The sequence below is a fragment of the Achroia grisella genome, unplaced genomic scaffold (genome assembly GCF_030625045.1).
Source record: "Achroia grisella isolate CSIRO2021 unplaced genomic scaffold, CSIRO_AGI_Agris_v1 utg327, whole genome shotgun sequence".
NCBI classification, from domain to species: domain Eukaryota; kingdom Metazoa; phylum Arthropoda; class Insecta; order Lepidoptera; family Pyralidae; genus Achroia; species Achroia grisella.
This window is the reverse complement of record NW_026712799.1, coordinates 1,489,863-1,509,424: the sequence shown is the minus strand read 5'-3', so window position 1 is coordinate 1,509,424 and position 19,562 is coordinate 1,489,863. Positions and strand designations below refer to the sequence as shown.

The following is a 19,562-nucleotide window of genomic DNA, read 5'->3' as shown; positions in this document are numbered from 1 at the left end:
TCGCAGTTAGTTCTGACTGACCGACTACTGACCTGACTTCATAGTCATCCTATCATCCTTCACTAGTGCTTCGTACCGTAACTTCGTCCGCGTAGAATTAAACTTTTATTTTAATTAAAATAAATAATGTCTAATGTAAATGTAGTCTACGTAACTCCTTAGCAGCTTACAGTAGCTATCTGCGAGTAAAAGATTTAAAAATTATTTTTTGTATAAATACTGTAGGTATGTACTTTCATATGTATATATTCATATCTGTGTATGCAGGTAATGAAAAGCTTTTAATTTAAAATTACAAACGGACACTTTAATTTTATTTATTTATATAGTTTGTGAAAAAAAAATTACTATCACATTATTAGTTCAAACGGGTTACAATAATTACATTTTTGAAATGTTTTAACAGTTTTGAAATGTGACATCACGAAATTTAGGACCCCTCTTTATCCTTGTATATACAATGTCACCTTTTGTTGACCCCACCCTAACTTGTGACATAATCTATGGTCTCAGTGTTTCTAAGCGCTAGTATTTCGTTTTATAAAAAAGAACAGCTAACTTAGGTTTTTGCCGATTGCAGCTGCAAGCCGGCGACTGCAGGCGGCATTGCGCAACGACTTTCACCGACTCCCGTTAACACCGCCAGTAAACACAAACCGAGTCGTGGTCGTGACGCATGCGTGTTACGTGGCCAGCTGTTTGTGTTGCCTGGAACGGGAAGTCGAAAGCTGAATGATGATCAACGTATGATAATGAACGATGCGAAATACCAGCTATTTACTTGCGTAATTACACAACTGCTTAGCGGTGGAGTGATAAAGTTTTTATGGATGATAATGGAATGCTGCAGCCATGTATGATGGACGCCGTGACTTATAGGAAACCAGTGGAGGATGAAGGGATGAACTGACATTAGTTACTCCGACCTGGCGAATTAACCAGTATCATTTCAGGGAAGACAATGTGAGGGTCGACCGGACGTGGTATATTGCTAGCAAGGGATTACTTGAATCGACATTTTCATGGGCCTCATGGTAATATGTTATAGATACCTATTTAACTGCTATATTAGAGAAGGGTTGACATGAGGGAGTGATGTTTGTAATAGCACAGTAATATTATTTCATTTATGATAATAGTATGTAATATTATGTTATCTGTGATAATAGTAATAAGCAACGTGCAAGGTTTCTCTCACCTTCCCCACCATTCCTCCTTGGATACTATGGTAGTTAACTTCAAATTATGTTGTTTTGATTGACTATGTGATGAGATTTAGTTCTCATATTTTCATACGTCATTGATCTGATAGAATATTCTAAAAATACTTACTTGTGAAATCGGATCAGTGTCTAACTGTCTACAGATCCTTGAACATTGGAACTTAAGTAAGGAAGCTAGAACTCTATGAGGGTTCAGTATGCATATGTTTAAATCATATTCTAGTGGCGAGTCCGGTATTTGATGTAGATCCGTCTGTCAGATATTATTAATTCATACTAATATAAATTCGACTGCGTCTTTCCACAGCTAAGCGGCTGAACAGATCTTAATTAAATTAATATGAAGATAGATTATATCACAAGGACGAATATATATAGGCTAACTTTTATGGCAAAGAAATGCAACCGAAGTGAAGACAACTAGCTAGTTGTCCATAATTTAGACTTTACTAATGCTATAGATTTCATGTGTGAACTAGATAATATTATATTATCTAATCTTATATTATAAAATTAGATTTAAAAAATAATTTTTACTTTCTTTTTAGGATTCATAATCACCTTAATATCACAATAACAAATTTTGTTTATTACAAAATGTATTAAATAAATTAAAATAAGTTCGGGGCTCTATAAGAAAGTTCGATTCGCGCTTTACCGGCTTTTTACTTATGCTTAGATATACATGAGATTGTTTTTTTTATCAGTTGTTGCGTGTTTAGTTCCCTCATTTGTCAGTAAGTAAAAGTGTTATTTTCGTGGGTCGGCTGAAAGTAAGAGGATGTGACTTGTACTAAATGACGTCACCCGGATTTCGGAGTGCTAACGCAACGAAACAGTTTTGCGTCTCCGGCTGTAAAATGACAAATATGACAATGAATGAGAATGAAGACTTTAATCTCTTCGCCATCGTTTCCGTTTCTTTGTATCATAGAAAACGGTTTGATATAATAATAAATTAAAAAAGATAATTACATTATTAAATAATAAATTGGATGTCGAAATACGTACCTAATCAATTTTACGAAATATGTGCACTATATCTATTAATCAAAAAAGATTCCAAAATAAGAACAATTAAAATGATGGCATTTGACGTCAATAATAGGTCAACGGGTTTTAAGTAGTTAGCTGTCCCAATTTAGTTTTTGGGATTGCCCAAATGAGATTTCGAATGCAGCCACGGCTGTAAAGACAAACCCACTACTTTTTGAATTAAAATAATTTGTTAAGTCCTGCTTGCTATGTCTAGTTCGAATAAAGTCTACAACATCACATTGTACTTTCAGACCGACAACAAAATTCATAAAAATCTAATAATGAGCACTTCAATTTAAATACTTATTTTAAAATTTAAAAACTGGTAGACCAAAGCTAATGTGCGTCGGTGATTTAAACTACTTTGCTAAAGACATAGGCAAGCAGCAGATTACGCTAGAATCAAGAATAGAGGTTTGCAGATTATAAGGTCAATAGTGGGACACAAATTAGTCTATAAAAAAGATCTATCGTTTCATCAGAAATCGAGATATGGAAGTAGATATAGACCAGAAAATCTTTTTCTGAAATTGGTGAAAAAATAAAGAACAAATGAATGACGAACACCCTGAACATTACCGTAGATAATATAAAAATTGATCAATTATTTTTATTTTCGTGATCATAAGGAATTAAAATTATATGCAAGCTATAATCAATCATCGATAGATACTTATGTACTCGTTTTTATGAATTTGACATCGAGTTTAAGTATTTGGGATAGGTTGAAAGTGAAGTATTACTAGCGCCATCTTACAGTATACCTGTAAATTTACGCAGTGCTTCTGAGATGGCGCCACACGTTAATGAAGAAAGTTCCATTGTATTTTCTAAAAATAACACCAGAGTTCGTTCCAAGCGCTATATTTAGTTTTTAGACATTTGACAAAAAAAAGATGGCATCGAATGCCGACTGCTGTCCTTCGAATTTATTGCAAAAATGGCGTATTATGTGATATTTTCACATAATATAATAATTTTAAGTGAAAAATTGTGTAGTGCTACTTTGTGATGGTGTGTTGTTTTACATGAATGACAGTGCAGTAGTGTGTAAATAGGACTGCAACTACTGGATATTGGATTACACATAAAAAAGGTATTTACGCCTTCTTTAGCAGGAAATTCACATAGATTTTGAGTATTACTCTTGGATAATTTCTTATTTTTCTTCCTCAGCCTTCTGAAGAGAGCTGTAGCTTACGATTATTACATAAGAATTCGATTTTCTTATTTGTAGGACTTTATGTATTTTTGACTAAACATTTTATTGTATTGTTCGTTTTAGATGTATATAAGAAATTGCAAATATAACACGTACTCTTTTAGCAATATGGGTATAAGACTCGTGGTTTATGAGATATGTTGGCATGACATCAGCAAACCATACCCACTGTAAACTAGTATGATTCATACTTCAATATTGCCGTCCGTATGGCGATAGTTTTAAGATTCTAATTGTAAAAGAATCACGATCAGAAAAATTTCTACAGAAATAGGGCACTAACAATATACATACAACACATACAATAAATAAAATATGCAAAAGTTTATACAAACATTTTATGAAATGTCTAAATTAAAAATCATCTTAACACATTACTGTACTCCTTAAACCTCTTTTAATTCTTCTATTTTGTGAAAGAATTAATACCAATTGAATATATAATAAAAAAAAATGTTTTTTTACTAAAATATAAAACATAGCAAATAATATAAATACTCAACCCTAACAAAAATACTTTGAATTTAAAAATAATTTCCTCCATCAAAGGTAATAGAAATTAAAAATATTTTCGGTGCAAAATATTATCTGTGTTATATATTATTGTGTCTGCTATAATATGTGTTATTTGAACATTATAGGATAAATATATTTTACTATGCAAAAAAAAAATGTAGGTATATCATTTCATTCTATAAAATAAATATTTCTTAATATTTATTAGAAGTGTACTTTGTTCATACTTGGTATATATAGTCAATTATAGAATATCTTTTTAACACAGTAATAATACATAACATGTACAAATTAAAACTATTTTTTTATTTAAACAGGAAATTGAATTTCCTGATTATGTTTTATTTTAAATATATTTTCTTCTTCAATTTTTAGTGTCTTTTATAATTAAATTTCTTACTATACTTTAATATTATTATAGATACTATAAAAGCAAATTTATTACTACTAAATAATTTATTTACATGTAAAAAACATATACTGTGCAAAGCCACATCTCATAACTTTGTAGGTTTTGTATATATGTATAAGTACATTGACATAATATATATATGATATCAAACTGTAATAAAGTATCTTTTAAACTGTGAAAGAATTTCACAAATCAGTGTAGTAGCACCATTTATGTTCTTCATAACAAAATTGATTCTCTCTTTTTTACTCTCTGATAAATCCCCCATCTAATTCAAATGGGCATTATGATAGCCTGAGTCAAGGCCCCTAGAGGTGCCTCAAACTAAAGTCATATCCATCAGATGGAGTCAGCCTTCAGCCACTTCATAAGTCGAACCGAGGCTTTGGAGTGTCATCTTCACTCATCCCCTATCATGCTTTAATGATGTAGCGGCCAACAACATTAGAGTAGTATGAAAAAATCTCTTTTCAATGTTATTCTTATAAGCTTAGTCTTTCACAATACCACAAATACAAAAAAACATAATTTAATATTTATTTATGATTTTGGATTTAAACAATACCAAATATTTCATTTCTGTGTTTAATTCAGATTTAGCTGTAAGTACTACTGTCTTCTTAAAGTTGATTGAAATTTACAGTAGTGGAAATTGAACAGAGAAAATTTTGATTCTGTGGGACCACATAAATTAAAATTCTTGACAGAAAAGGTTCAAGCTTACATTGCTAAAGGTACAAACTGCTAAGGCTTTTTATAGCATTCCCCAAGATTTGCAAGACCTGTGGCATTATCTGGCAAATATATATGTCTATTATTTCTTACTACAATACTTACAATATAAATATAAAATTTTATGTTTTGTCTACTAAATCTGCAAGTATAAAAAAGCATATTAAAAATTTAATTTTTTCTTAATTTCATATACTTCTACTACCAAAACGCCATGTTATAATATTTAACTGTATGTACATAGCTAAATATTTCATACAAGGACATCATCATTTTTCCAGAAGTACTAGCCTCATATAATTTCAAATAAGTAAATGAGTCTAGTACACAGTTTTACTGTTACATAATTGTAACTTTAGAGATCTGATTTTCTATTCAAGTTTGACTTCTTATTTATGTATTTGTTCCTTTATTGCCATATGATAAGTACAGTTGTTATAAAGTCCTAATGATTTTTAGCACACCATACATACATACATATATATTATTTTTATTCATATTATATATACATACTAACTGTACACACAACTTCAACCGCATGGAATTTTGCAACATTACTTTATTTTCTAAAATAAAAGCAGCAGCCAATAAAAGTCCCACCAAAATCGCTCCAGCCATTTCAGAGATTAGCTGGAACAAACAGATAGACAAAAATTGTAAAAAATGTTATTTTGGTGTATGTACCATATTTATATTCATATGCATGTAGTAAAAAATGGTTATTTCAATATTACAAACAGACACTCCAATTTTATTTATATGTATAGATAAAATGAATAAAATTCTATTAAGTAATTGTAATTTGGACAGGTATCATGCATGTAGGTCCCTTTATCAGGTTGTGCTTACAAATTTAGATTTTGCATTTATATAAAATGTGAAGTTTATTCATATGAAATGCACAACCCACAAGATGTATAAGTACTTAAATGAAATTTGAGTGGAATCATGCTAAGTAGATTTAATATGGTATAAAATCATATGAAAAGGAATAAAAAATATATACTTGCTAATTGTAACACAGATCATAAAGCATTTCTTACAGTTATGTTTTATGATCTGTGAACAAGAATAATGATAATTGTTTTTGTGAATTGCCTTTGCAAAGTCAAATCAGTAGTTTAATTAAATAGTTAAGGAATTTGAATGCAATAAGTTAGGTATGCATTATCTTGTATTTTCACAGATCGTCACCTTTTCTGGCTAACTTCCAATGTAAAGTGTCCCCGTCAGCGTTTGTCAGCAATTGATGACACATATTAGTTATACATGATTCTGTCTTTGATATGCCAGGCAGCTTTACAACTATCTGCAAATTTATTTTATCAGATACTGAAGTTCAATATTATAGAAATCGTATTTAATCACTTTAGGTATGTCTTGTAGCATTCTACAAAAGAGAAAGCTTGTTTATATTATATTCTACAAGGCACATCTATCTATCATCTGGCTGCATATGGAATAATGTTTTCCTTTCTGGGCAGGACCACCACAATATATGCTAGGTACTATATTTTTACGGCATTCAGAACCGGGCTGAATCATTTATAATCAATTGTGACGAATTCAACCCATTGACATTGCAGACGAGTCTTTTTGTCGTTGTTGCCCCAGGTGTCTAGAAATTTTAACTTCCTGAAACCTGGCATTTAGGATTCCATCAAAACAGACGCCGTTCATATGGATAATATATATTTTACTGATGTTTGGTAAAATAAACGTACAATACTTCAAGTGCCTTAACGTAGTGTCAGAATGTATCCTATGCAAGTAAAAAATAAATCTTTTCTTTTTGTACTAAAAGAATATATAGATTATCTACCCACCTACCAGTATATTGGTCACGTGATTTTGGCACACAACTGTTGATATGTGACCTATTTCAAAGTCTACAGTTTTTTGACCCATAATGCATCCCACGCAAGACCGAGAGTTTAAACAGTCTAAAAATTAGTAGATACACGTGTATCTATTTTTTAGGTATCTGTGAATTATGTAAATAAATGTTACTTTAAAAATATGCATTTATTAAAATTATCGTCCAAAAAGAGATCAATCGTGAGGAGTTTAATATTTCAATATTAAACTCAGCAGTTTACTATTGTAAAAACTATATCTATGTTCAATTGACGAATACACGTATATAGAACATACAAGTTTTAGAAAACATTCTCTATAACATAAGGATTTGTTGTCACCTCTTGAATATTGTCGTAAATAACAATAAAATACTTGGTCCAATTGCGTATGTTGATGTTTTTATCACAATTTGTGGGAATAAATTGGTTCACAATGAAATCGATGCCACTGGCTTTTTATACTTCCATACTAATGTTATAAATTTTTTTCGCAACTAAACAATTATACAAATCTTAAATAACGAGGTGAAGATAGATTCTAGTTGAGGCTTATCTATACAGGCTATCTTTTACGAAAAAGCAACCAAAGTTGCTAATAACAAATCTTCTATAAATCAAATTATAATAGTATGCAATCCAACTACAATTATATTTAGCTAAAAAGTCGAGACAAGTATGACAAGGTTCAAGAAGCCTGATATGGGAATCACAGCAATCGCTATTGATTTGTATAATACGTCACGTTCCGTCGAGAACAAATAGATTATATATAGGTAGGTACGTGCTGGCATACAATTTGAAACTATTATTTTAGTACCACGTCGCCTGTGCAATATCATTTTTACGTTCTAAAGGATCTAATGCGCCAGCTTCATTGTTTGTTCAAGTTGTTTGCGATGTGTTCTTCGCGTTATCAATTAATTATACACGCTCAGGTAATACACGTATAGTGTTTTCGTATTATCTCTAGGTAGGTATGTATGTTTCTTTGAGGGATACTGTTTCATTCATGAATCACTTAATTTCATGTTGGTATACCCTTTTCGTCTAACCCTTTATATTCTTCAGATCTGTCATAAATTTTAAACAGTTTGCAAAATTTGACTGATTAGAGCGTTATGTATATTTATGTTATTTTACCCAAATAATTATGTTGTTGGTCTCCGAGTGAATACTCCAGTCTCTTGATATCATCTGTATACTCGGGATACAGCAGGCTGACTCAAGTGCAGCTGGGAAGCGACTACTCGCTGACTGTATCCTTATTGCAATAAGGCAATAACTTGAGTGGCGCCTTGAGGTGTAGTATCCATGATTTCTTGAAAACAATGAATGCAAGTTTGCAGAGATGTGTATCAGTCAACTGTTGATAAGCGATTGATAAGGGTTGAAGGATCATGGGGGTTTTTATAGGGGTACAGGATAGCGTAACTCGTAGGTAGCGTAGTGAGTAATTTGTTCCATACGCCCTAATTGCGCAAATGAACATGTAGGTACTTGTTTTATTTTAGGTGTTGATGTTTTTTTTAAACCTTAGTTTCAAGCTTTCAAATGACATTATTTTTATTTGTATAATGTTGTATACTTTTATTTAGAACAATGTTTGAATGTAGAGGTAGCGCTTGAGTCGATTTGGTTGCTCGCGAGTATATTATTTGGGTTCACAGGCAATATACCTAATATATGTTCAAAAAATGAATATTGCATCATAAATGGCTGTTAGACAGCTTGTGGGTAATCATCGAAAATTGTCTTTACTCTATATTTACGCTATATTAAAAAATTCTCGATGTTTAATATTTTTTAATGTAAGCAAAGTCTTCAACTCCGCTATAAAATATTGTTTAGTCGCTATATCTGACGAACAAATGTAATATAGGATAAATTACAATGTTGAGTCATCATTCATATTTCCATTATATTCTTAGGTCTCGAATTCTCTCTAGACTCAAGACTCTGCCAAATTATAAAGTTTTACGACAAAAATATGCATACAACTGCGTCATTGGTTACGTGTTTACATTTGTCCCGTGGATTTAACTACCGTCTTCAGACATAACCAATATATTGCCTATTGGTATATCCGTAAACATTGAGCGAAGCTTGATAGTCTATAATAGTCTAATAGTCTTGATAGTCTCGAACTGATACAGATATTATAATTCTCTGTAATTTATCCATATCTCCTTAGAGGCCTTTTGTATTTTATATAATTTTAATTCTATTGTGAAATTTCTTAGATATGGTATCTGGTACAATAAATACATTCCGTATATAAATGTCAAGATATATAAGTAAATAAGTATGTACTAAATATACATAGCGTCCAGACTGATCACTACAATATGTGTATTACAGGGTACTGTATAGGTACTGTCATATTAATAAGGATATTGTTGTAACCTCAGAACATTAAATAAAGTAATTGCTTTAATTATTATTTCCAAAGCTATCAATAGCTATGCAATGTATTCTACCTTAACTAATGCTACTGGAATAGTTTTTACTATAAAATGTGATTAAAGAATGATTCATTATATGATTACAAATAATAATTTTAAAATGCTAAAATATTTTTCAATCTCTGCTACGAATGTGTTATTCTCAGTAATATCTTTATAATGCTGACTGTACAGAAACAAAACATATATATAAATATAGATATAATGATAAGAAATGCAGTTGAATTCCGAAAATTTTGGACGAGAAACACTATGCTGATTTGAGAAATTAATCACGGTTATAAAAGTAATTTCAGTCTTACTCTCTATTTAATGTAACTACACAAAATACAAAGTTATGAATACCCGGGCAAAACACGAGTGGGCTACTAATGCTACTTATTTATAAAGCTGTCAGGAAGTAGTAACAAGAATTGACTTTTCCTCTTGTCTCTTTGATTAAAAACCTGTCATTATTAGGCTATTAGAATCACGTTTTCCTCTGCTTTATCGACGAGGGCACATATTTTATAGACTAATATATATATACGAATGCGAAAGTGAGTTTGTCTATCAGTTTATCTCAAAAGAACATGTCGTTGATAATACCTATTACTTATTTATACAATTTTCATACAAATGTGTTTATCTCACATTCACTTTCATAATATTTATAATTATGAGTATGAATAAAAGGTAAGAAGCACGCTAGCCGATGTAAGACCAATATCTTTTATCGACATTGCCCGTTAAAGTTCGTGCGCAAGTGTAGTGTCTCGTCTTTGCTTACTTGGTAATAAACCGGATAAACTGTACTGGCTTTCAGTATTTTTATGTTTACTTTATATAATGGAATAAATAAAGATGTAAGTACACATTGGTAGATTGTACCATGTGTCTCAAAGTATACATTTGGTAATGTACTTCTTTAAATATTAAGGATTAACTCAAGAAATATTATTATTCTTATCACTAATTTTTAACTATTTTCATTATTGGGCTGAATATCTTTATATCTTTGCCACATCTTATTTTCCATGCCGTTGTTTTGTAAGAAATTTCTTAGTTTTATAAATTACGATTGTACAAAATTCTTATACGTATATTGTAAATCTCGTGAAATAAGAAGCATATGTTCAGGTCAATTCGCGTGGGCATTAATTGTTTGCATAAAAATTATATACATATACATTATTTGTGTATTAATGGCTATTGTAGGCAAGTGCGAATAATTGATTGGAGGTTATTCAACTGTTGAGTGGACAAAAATAGCGCGATCATTGCGTTCGTGGCTCGTGTGGTTTGTTGTAGAAACGTGTGCGTCCGTCGTCCGTCCTATACGGCTTGTCTTTATGTGGTGGGTTGTATAGCCGCCGCCGCCGCCGCCGCCGCTTCGGGAACTCGGGATTTGCCCTGCACCATCCACGCTTCCGGGATACACTCCAATTCCGCCCACTCACTCTTTAAACGTACAAATGACATTTAGACGCATAGCTTATTTATTTACGGACAAACGTTAGGGTGGAGTTAGATCAAACGACTGAATTGTTCTTTTCCTACAATCATTGTTCAGCGGAATGTAATCTTACGGTTGACGAACACTTTCGTTTATTATTCTTGTAGTGTAAATGTACTCGATTCTGTATAGTTCTAGCTTTGTTATGACATATTTGTTGTTTCAGTCGATCTCAACATTTCGAATGTAGTTCATTTTATGATCACATGGTTTTACGATGCTGTTTCAGTATTCCGTGAATCATGTTGAAATTACATTTTTTCTTCGCGATTATTCTAAATACTTGGGGAACTGAGTTTTCTGATAAATAAACCTGACGTGGGCGTGGATTGATGCAGCAACATATTGTTGTGACGTGAACATTTCGATGTGTGGATCGGATAGGACATACCTATTGTTTTATGTTATTGCGGACCTCGTGCTGGGCGGAGACGGCGCGCGACGGCGGCATTGCGGCTGCGGCGGCTCGTCATCGCACGGGGACAGGAGCTCGGGGGCTCGCGGGGCGGGAGCGATCGCGATATTTATAGAGGCGCCGAGACGCCGGCCCCACACTATCCCACATGTTAATTGGCTACTTGCGTCGCATTTTTTCTGGACGTGACCGTTCACACTACACCAATGCCATCGGAACGTCCGCGGCTTTTCCGACCGACAAACATTGACACCTATCCTATCTAACTGGCCTAAATACGACGTTTAACGCAAGGACATGGCACGATGGTAGAGATGACCTATTATCTTGTTACCACATAGTAAATAATGAATTTCACAATAAAGATAAAGCAAAAAAATTAGATTTCTTTAAAAATACTCTTGCTTTAATTACTTTTACGTTTGAAAAACCAGAAAGATGATTCTTCTATTTTACAAACTCATTTTTTATGCAAGCTTTAGGACCTATTATTCACTATAGTTACCTACCATCTAATTCGGCTAGTTTCTTGTTTTAATTTATTGCCAGTTGAGAAAAACTGGCAAGAAACTGAACATTTTTATTATATTGTTATTGTTCAGTCATTATGGCTAAAATCTTTAAGTACTTACTGTAAGTTTACAATATACAGCTGTGTATATAGATGGAATACCATACTTGTTTTTTTTCTTACTAACAACAAAATAACTTTTGTTTATGACTTATACTTTTGCTTTTCATCAATTAATCAGTCATAAACGGTTTTTTGTCATAGTATATGTATATTTTATAAATGCGCTAAGGCGCTCTAATGTTTATCTTTTTGTTTAAAATTACGTGTCAAGTTGTTTGTCCGCGATGCACTCCTGAAGTACTGAACCGACTGCAAATTTGATTTGCACATTGTGTGCAATTTGATAGATATCCTACTTACTTCTCAATTTATAGTCGCAATATTATTTTAGTCAAGAACCTTAGCCACAGCAATGCGTGGCCGGGTCTGCTAGTAGGTATATATGTATATTGTCTTTATTCCATAAATTTTGTTTACGTTTTACCTACCTTTTTTCGCTTTATAGGATGAATAAGATGTACACTAGTAAGTAGTTTAGTAATTTATATTTCTTTTTTATTTTGTGTTTTAGAAATTCCATGGAATATCATGGAGAGTAATTAATCATTTACTAATGACTTTTATCACGCAGGGACAGGCGTGAACCGCTCTGTCAACTTTAACAGGTGTGTTAACGCACCCTCGTGCGCCTAATTAATTATTTAGTCAGTAATTTAATAAATTTTATGTTTGTAAATGATGGAATGATCATTAATAGTCAACACATGCGTTTATCATTCATATTTCTGTCCTTATTATTTCTTCATATTCCTGAAATACAGGAATATTTTATATTCTGTAATTCTTAGTCTTCCGAAATGGCAAACATGAGTGGTGTCACGGGCATCTCATGACTATATGATGTACGTAGTGCTTATTATGTATACTTTACTGTAACCTATAGTGGACCGTGAACACTTACAATTAGGTTGGCCGTCACTTTGTTTTGTCATTCCAATTACATAAAAAAAGTCATTTCGAGCATTTTGTATTCAGCGTGAGTAAAACAAGTGAACTGTAAATAAACAACTCAAGTAGTATTACTTCACTGGACATTATTTAATCCAGGTAGATTTTATACAATGTAGTCTGCGTGTATAGTATCAAAGACATGACAACTTAGTCTTCAGGAATTGCGCCGCAACTCTCTAAATATTCCCACACAGAACTCTGCATTTCGTAAAAGATTATTAACACGCAAGATTTGGTTAGAAATCACTAAATAACTGTCACCTAAGAGTTAGGGAGTGAAATATCGAGCTCCTAAAATATAAGGGATCCCTAAGGACTTAGGAGTTACCTAAAGGTTGGTGAAAACGAATTTCATACTAGCGGACCCCTAAACTGACGTTAAGTGGCCCCTAAACTTAGGTAGACGTTGGTGAAAACGGGCATTAGTGAATTACTGACGTCATATGACACAGCAAAAATCCAGTGTCATACATTTTGAATTTGCAATATTGTTGATAACATCAATCATTTATTTACTTAGTATGTTGCAAGTTGTGACGAGAGCAGTGTGGGTGTTTGAATTGCTCACGTCCGCCCAACTTGCCACCTATAAGTGGTTTGGTATTGAAATAGTTAACTAGCATCGAAATTATTTTTCAGTTACTACGTATGAGATAAACAAGCCTTTACCAAATGGCGCGATTCCAATAGGAACTGAAAAAAATGTGAGCGAAATTCACACTGCGAGGGTTCCGTGCAGATAAAAAATAACTTTAAATAAAAGAATCCTCTTAAGTATTTTCTTACATACAAAGAAATATGAATAACTAGCCTTGTTCCACGGCCCTGCCCGCGTATATTCGGATAGCCTGTGTTAATCTAGCGAATGATCTATCTGTGTGCCTACCAAATTACATTCAATTTCGCCAGTAGTTTAAAACATAAACATCCATCACTCAATCAATTCTTACAAACGTTTATTTATAATATTAGTAGGATTAATTTTATATCGTATTTTTGATTTTTTGTACTTATTTGTTATTAAAAAGCAAGATGTTCTTATTGAGAATACTCTAGGAGAAATTATTGATGCGTGCCTAAGTATCATCATAATATAAGACATTTATAGATTACTAATAAAACACTAAATTCCGAAAAATATTGATGATTGATCGAAATGATCCGAAATCCGAAAAATATTTATTACGTTGGTCATGCGTGAATATTTCAAACAAAATAAATTTTAGACAAGTGAAAATAATGTTATATTTTGGAATTGTGTCAATGGCTTTTCTAGCGCATGTGTGACGCAGGTATTCAACTCGGTCACTATTTTATGTTTCATGACAATTGACGTATTCATTTAGTTTGTTTTATTTTTTGTATATACCTAAATAGAAGATAGTATTATTAGGTATTTGTAAATAATAGTTTACTAACTGGTTTAAAGACTACATAGATTCCCGAATTTATGGCTTCGGTGGTCTAGTGGTTTAGCTCACTGCTGTACTTTCGATGGTAGCGGGTTCGATTCCTCGTACCAACAAGCTCTGCTTAGCTTGGGCCTAGATGGCACTGTATGAAATTTCTTAAAAATTTGACATATGACGCCTATACGATAACGCTGATAAACTATAATTAGGATTAAGGTATTATGGTTCTTATCCTCTAGTTTCACCTTATAATTTTACCAGTATATATTTTGGATAACTAACACACTTCCAAATTTACTAACTATATTAAAGGAGTTTTTTTATCAGACGTACATAACATGAATAACGAATAAAACAGTTATTCGGTCCATATTAATTTTTTTTACTTGTGAAGTTCCTTATAATAAATAAACAAAAAGCGACTGAATCCGTTACGAAGTAATTCGCCAGAGGACTAAAGTCATTGACATAGCCTTACGAATTTTCAAGCTGAGATCAGATCCTATATATTTTTACGTATATAATCTTAGTCGGCAAGTGACCAAGGAAGTGGGGCTAGTGGAGAACCCGATCAATAAACGTAATGTGGAACATCTGCTAGGTGAAACGACGATATACGTAGGCTAGCAAGCTAGCTAGGTAATAACTGGAAGCGAAGTCTTGGTATAGATCTATTTCAAGCAGTCGACTCTAGTGAATTAATATAATGACACAAAATACATGTCTAATTAAACTTCCCCTGTAGTTTAATATTGGCTTTCAGTTGAAAAACACTCCTATCTTCTACTTCTGTACATGTGTTGGTTTAAAAGTCAGGAACTATGTGCTCACGCGATCGATTCAGTACACTATTGTATTACATACGAATATTAACAATATTCACGCTTTCGTATGACGTCACTTGACTTTTGTAACAATGAATGTTACAAAAGTAGTATATAATAATAATATGTATGACGTCACTTGAATACATATTATTATTATATACTACATCAAATCGGAATTAGTAATAATAAACATAAACATAACTTTATATTCCAAAAAAAGATAGAAATTGAATTTATTGTACCACGTTGATTCTGAGAAGCACATCAGGGGCATCGGTACGTGCCCGGATAACTTCGCGAATGTACCGAATATGTGGGTGACTTTACGACGCACTCCCGTCTCAGGTTTTTCAATAAAATTCATTCTCCTGACGTGACACACGAATCTTTTATTTGCCTACTCGCGAGAAAAAACAATCTGATTTGTAAGATAACGTCGCAGCAGTCGTGAAATTTAAAATACTTATGCTGTAAACATGCGGTGTGGTAATATGTATAGAAAAAAAGGAAAAGTGGCGCGATATATGTCACCTATAGGTTAATCTGTTATTGCATAGAGGTTTTATTTTATATTAAAAAGGTGCCAATCAAGCATACGGCCAGTGTCACGTGCGCGTTGACGATCTTGAACTACCTTAATATATATTCTTCTTCAAAAACCCCATGCTGTGATCTTTAAAGAAAACCTTGGCAGTTTTTTCTACATTAAAAAAAAAGGTTATACCGAGGTAGACTTTATAAAGCATCGCACATGGTTTACTTTGTAAACTGTCTTTGTTGACGTAATGATCATATATAATGCCGTTATGTCAGTGCTGTTCATGTAATATAGACGATGGTTGCAACTTACCATCAGGTGGGCCGTGAGCTTGTTTGCCATTCCAGATGCATAAATAAATTATGGCAATTACCAGCGAGAGGCGTTTCATGTACTAGGTCTCAGATAACGTATACTGGGCACAGTAGTAACAATTGCCGGGGCCATTAGGTTATGTATAATCTGTTTATCCTAAATAATGATAGACGAAGTGATTTATGGTACAATATGGCGTAATAATTTACGTGAATGTCTATAATCCATAAACTAGTAATATTTTATTATCCGCTTTTACTAGGCGGATGCTAACATTTTTCTCTTAGACGTATATAGATACTATTCTAGGTTAACAGGTTTCCAGGGAGCGATGAAGGATAGACATGTAAGCACACAATCATTTATAAATTACTTTATAACGTCTTTAATAAAAGTGTATATAATGTGTATATATTTCTAATTAAATGTTACACTTCATGGAAATATAATCTATCATGATATTAAGATCTGTTTAACTGTGAAAAGGTAAAAAACAGACAGACACTTTTGCATATTTAACGTTATAATGGATAAAATTTATTGTATCTTTCTTTATTGATTCACATGTATATCAATATACAAGTTTATTTATATCAATGCACTAGTGGTTAGTATCGTTAGTAACAATATTTCGCTCAAATTAGTCATGAAGGAATGAATATTATCATCATAAGGTAATTATTTGTATATGTTACAAAACGCAAATGATTTCAACATCCTGCTTATATAAATTCGTAGGATGTGTGCGTAGACAATATAGATGCTTCCATGTTCCTAAAAAAAATTACGTTCATAAATATACATACATAATGCTATTGTTACTTTCTCGTTCCTTCAATTGGAAAGCAACGACGCTCGTGTCGAGTTAACGTAGAACGTGCTCTGAATGTCTAACCCACGGTAACGTCTACTACGACCATTTAGTAACGATGTACACAATTTAATAAAAGAACGGGACGGTTATATTTCAATGTCTCAGAGTTTATCCATTTCGCTCGATCGGTTATATTTTTATAGATTTAGTTTCTCAGAAAAAAGGAATAACTATACCAGGAAATTTCTTTTTATAAGAAACAAAATCTAGGAAATCTAACAAAATCCACCAATTATCGCCTACTTTTCATCAGAAGACAAAAGTTCCACGTAGAGTCGCATATTAGATACCTCGGAAAATGACAGATTTTGACAATTTATATTTTATTCAATAAGCGGTTACCCTAAAGGGTTTTCATGCAATTACAGTGGTGATTCCGCCAACAGCAGCGTTGATGCGTGTAGGCGCCTCTCCTTAACCGCTTATTAGCATTCGACTGGCACATTGAATAAATCGTATGGTCCCAGTTGGCGAGAAAACGGCATTCTCTGCCAGCTTATAAACAAACGTAGCAGACATTCACAAGTATCTATAATACTACAGTACGCACTTAGATTGGTGTAGCTAATTATTGTCCAACGAGTATTCAAAATGACACTATTGAGGTGTTTTCCCAAATCACGTGATATACGGTGTAGTGCGTCAGATTATTATTTATATAAAAATAAACAAACAAAGCACTGTACACTGTACATTGATTGACAAGCGTTTTAATAATATTTAACATGTGACTAAGATCACATAAAACTTATGCGTAAGCAACACGCAACTGCCAAAATATTTGAAAATGTGTAGTTACTAAGTAATGTAGAACATTAGGACTATTTAAATAATGTTATATTGTTTTGATTGTATTGTGTTATTATTTGTTACAGTCAAGATGGTGGTGGGCGAAAATAAATGCACCGCCAATATCATGGACGGCATAGAGAACACAGGCGATGTGCGGCTACATGACCACCGGTTGCGACTCAAACAAAGGTACATATTGTAATAGTAGAGCTATTAATGATTTTGCAACCTTTTATAATGAATAAAATTGGATTCACTCTGAATTTTATACGCTGTTTATACAAACAAGCTGTGGTAATAATGCTGAGATTCACGAACGGTTATATGCAATTTGCATAATTCACAATAAGCTATTATGCTCCTCGTGGTTTACAGTATATGATGCTGGAGGTTTTAACACTTGGCTGTCTCAATATCTATTAGACTCGGCGTCTTATCAATAATTTTATTGTCTTCAAAAGATCGTGCTATCTATAGAAAGCAGACTTACTTTATTTTTTAGTTTTACTGTATATTAGGCCTGGCCATACCAGATTCTTATATTTTAATAAGAAGAGCCTTTGGATTTAATTTAAGCTGCTAAATATGACCACTGCCCACCAGAAACTGAAATACCATCCTCATAATCTGGTTAAATGGCGGTCATCCACCATGCATTTTTCCAGAAACTTTTTGCTGCTGTTGCTGTTGTGAGTATGTTTTTAATTTCCTACAGACGTCCGCTACATGACGTCATGAACAAGATCGCAGGGTGTCGATTTGTTCACCCACGGCGTTCCGATATCTGTAGGTGTAAAGGCCATTCCTTGCGTCACATTTAATCAAATTGAAATTAAGTAGGCAATACCCGTTATTCTTAAAAATAAAATATTTTTCAATCAATTATAATGAGGAGACGAACTAGTAATTAAATTGAGTTGACACCCTCGCTTTACAGCGACGAAGTGGTGTTGTTGTCGTTAAATCAATAAAAGCTTTTAAATTTAGACTAAAAAGGTCGCGACCTCTCTTGAGACGAAACATGCTTGTACTGCTAAGTCCGAAAGTATACGTAAGGCGTTTTAATGGTAGGAGCTTTTAAATTAAGTTTTGTATGAAGCTATTATTGAAATCAATTTAAAAAAATAACATTAAAAATACACGAATGTTGTTATATTAAGATTTACTTCAACAGTGCCGTAACTGGTAAAGTGCGAGTTTTATTCTAATGGGTTTATTTGAATAAATATCTTGAAGAGGACTTTATATAATGCATATATAGTGAGATATAAAATTAGTTATACCGGAAAGAAATAAGCATTAATGTGATTAGGATTTTCTTGGTTTAGATGCAACCTGGATATATAATGACATTTCTTTACAAAGGGTTTTCATAATTCTTCTCTAGCTAATTTAGCAAAATGTATATGAAGGATATATATATATATATTATTTAGATAAGGAATTAATAATTTCTCAAATATATTAAAGTGACAGATAGACAGTTAAAGTATCACTAGAAGGGTTTATTTTAGGGTCACAACCAGTAATCACATATAAAAAGTTATATACACATACACATATGTTATATACACAGAATAGAAGTGCTAAATGTAATTTAATTTTAAAAGCAATTCATTGTGTAGAAGGCATGTGTTACGTGGTGAATGCCTCGGCTCAGCACGAGGCCATTTCATTCAAATGCTTCTATACATTTATATTATACGAACACAATCCCTATAATGATTTTCAAAGTTGCACCATGATGCGCGTGGGTAGCGATTGATGTCTCGTGATCGTGCAAGTCACGAGAGGAATAGATCGTTGTTAGATATACATAGATTACTCACTTTCTTATTAAAATAA

At 32.7% G+C, this 19,562-nt stretch overlaps 1 protein-coding gene across 3 annotated transcripts in view; it reads left to right on the top strand.

Annotated features, from left to right (window-relative positions):
• Nucleotides 1-3,147: 3,147 nt before the first annotated feature.
• Nucleotides 3,148-19,562, top strand: part of LOC131843700 (uncharacterized) — a 46,434-nt gene continuing 30,019 nt past the window's right edge. For all 3 annotated transcript variants that reach the window (XM_059192394.1, XM_059192395.1, XM_059192392.1), the window contains exons 1-2: nucleotides 3,148-3,357; nucleotides 17,801-17,906. In XM_059192394.1, coding sequence (XP_059048377.1) covers nucleotides 17,806-17,906 — 101 coding nt within the window. In that variant the 5' untranslated portion in view covers nucleotides 3,148-3,357; nucleotides 17,801-17,805. The remainder of the gene's footprint in view (nucleotides 3,358-17,800; nucleotides 17,907-19,562) is intronic.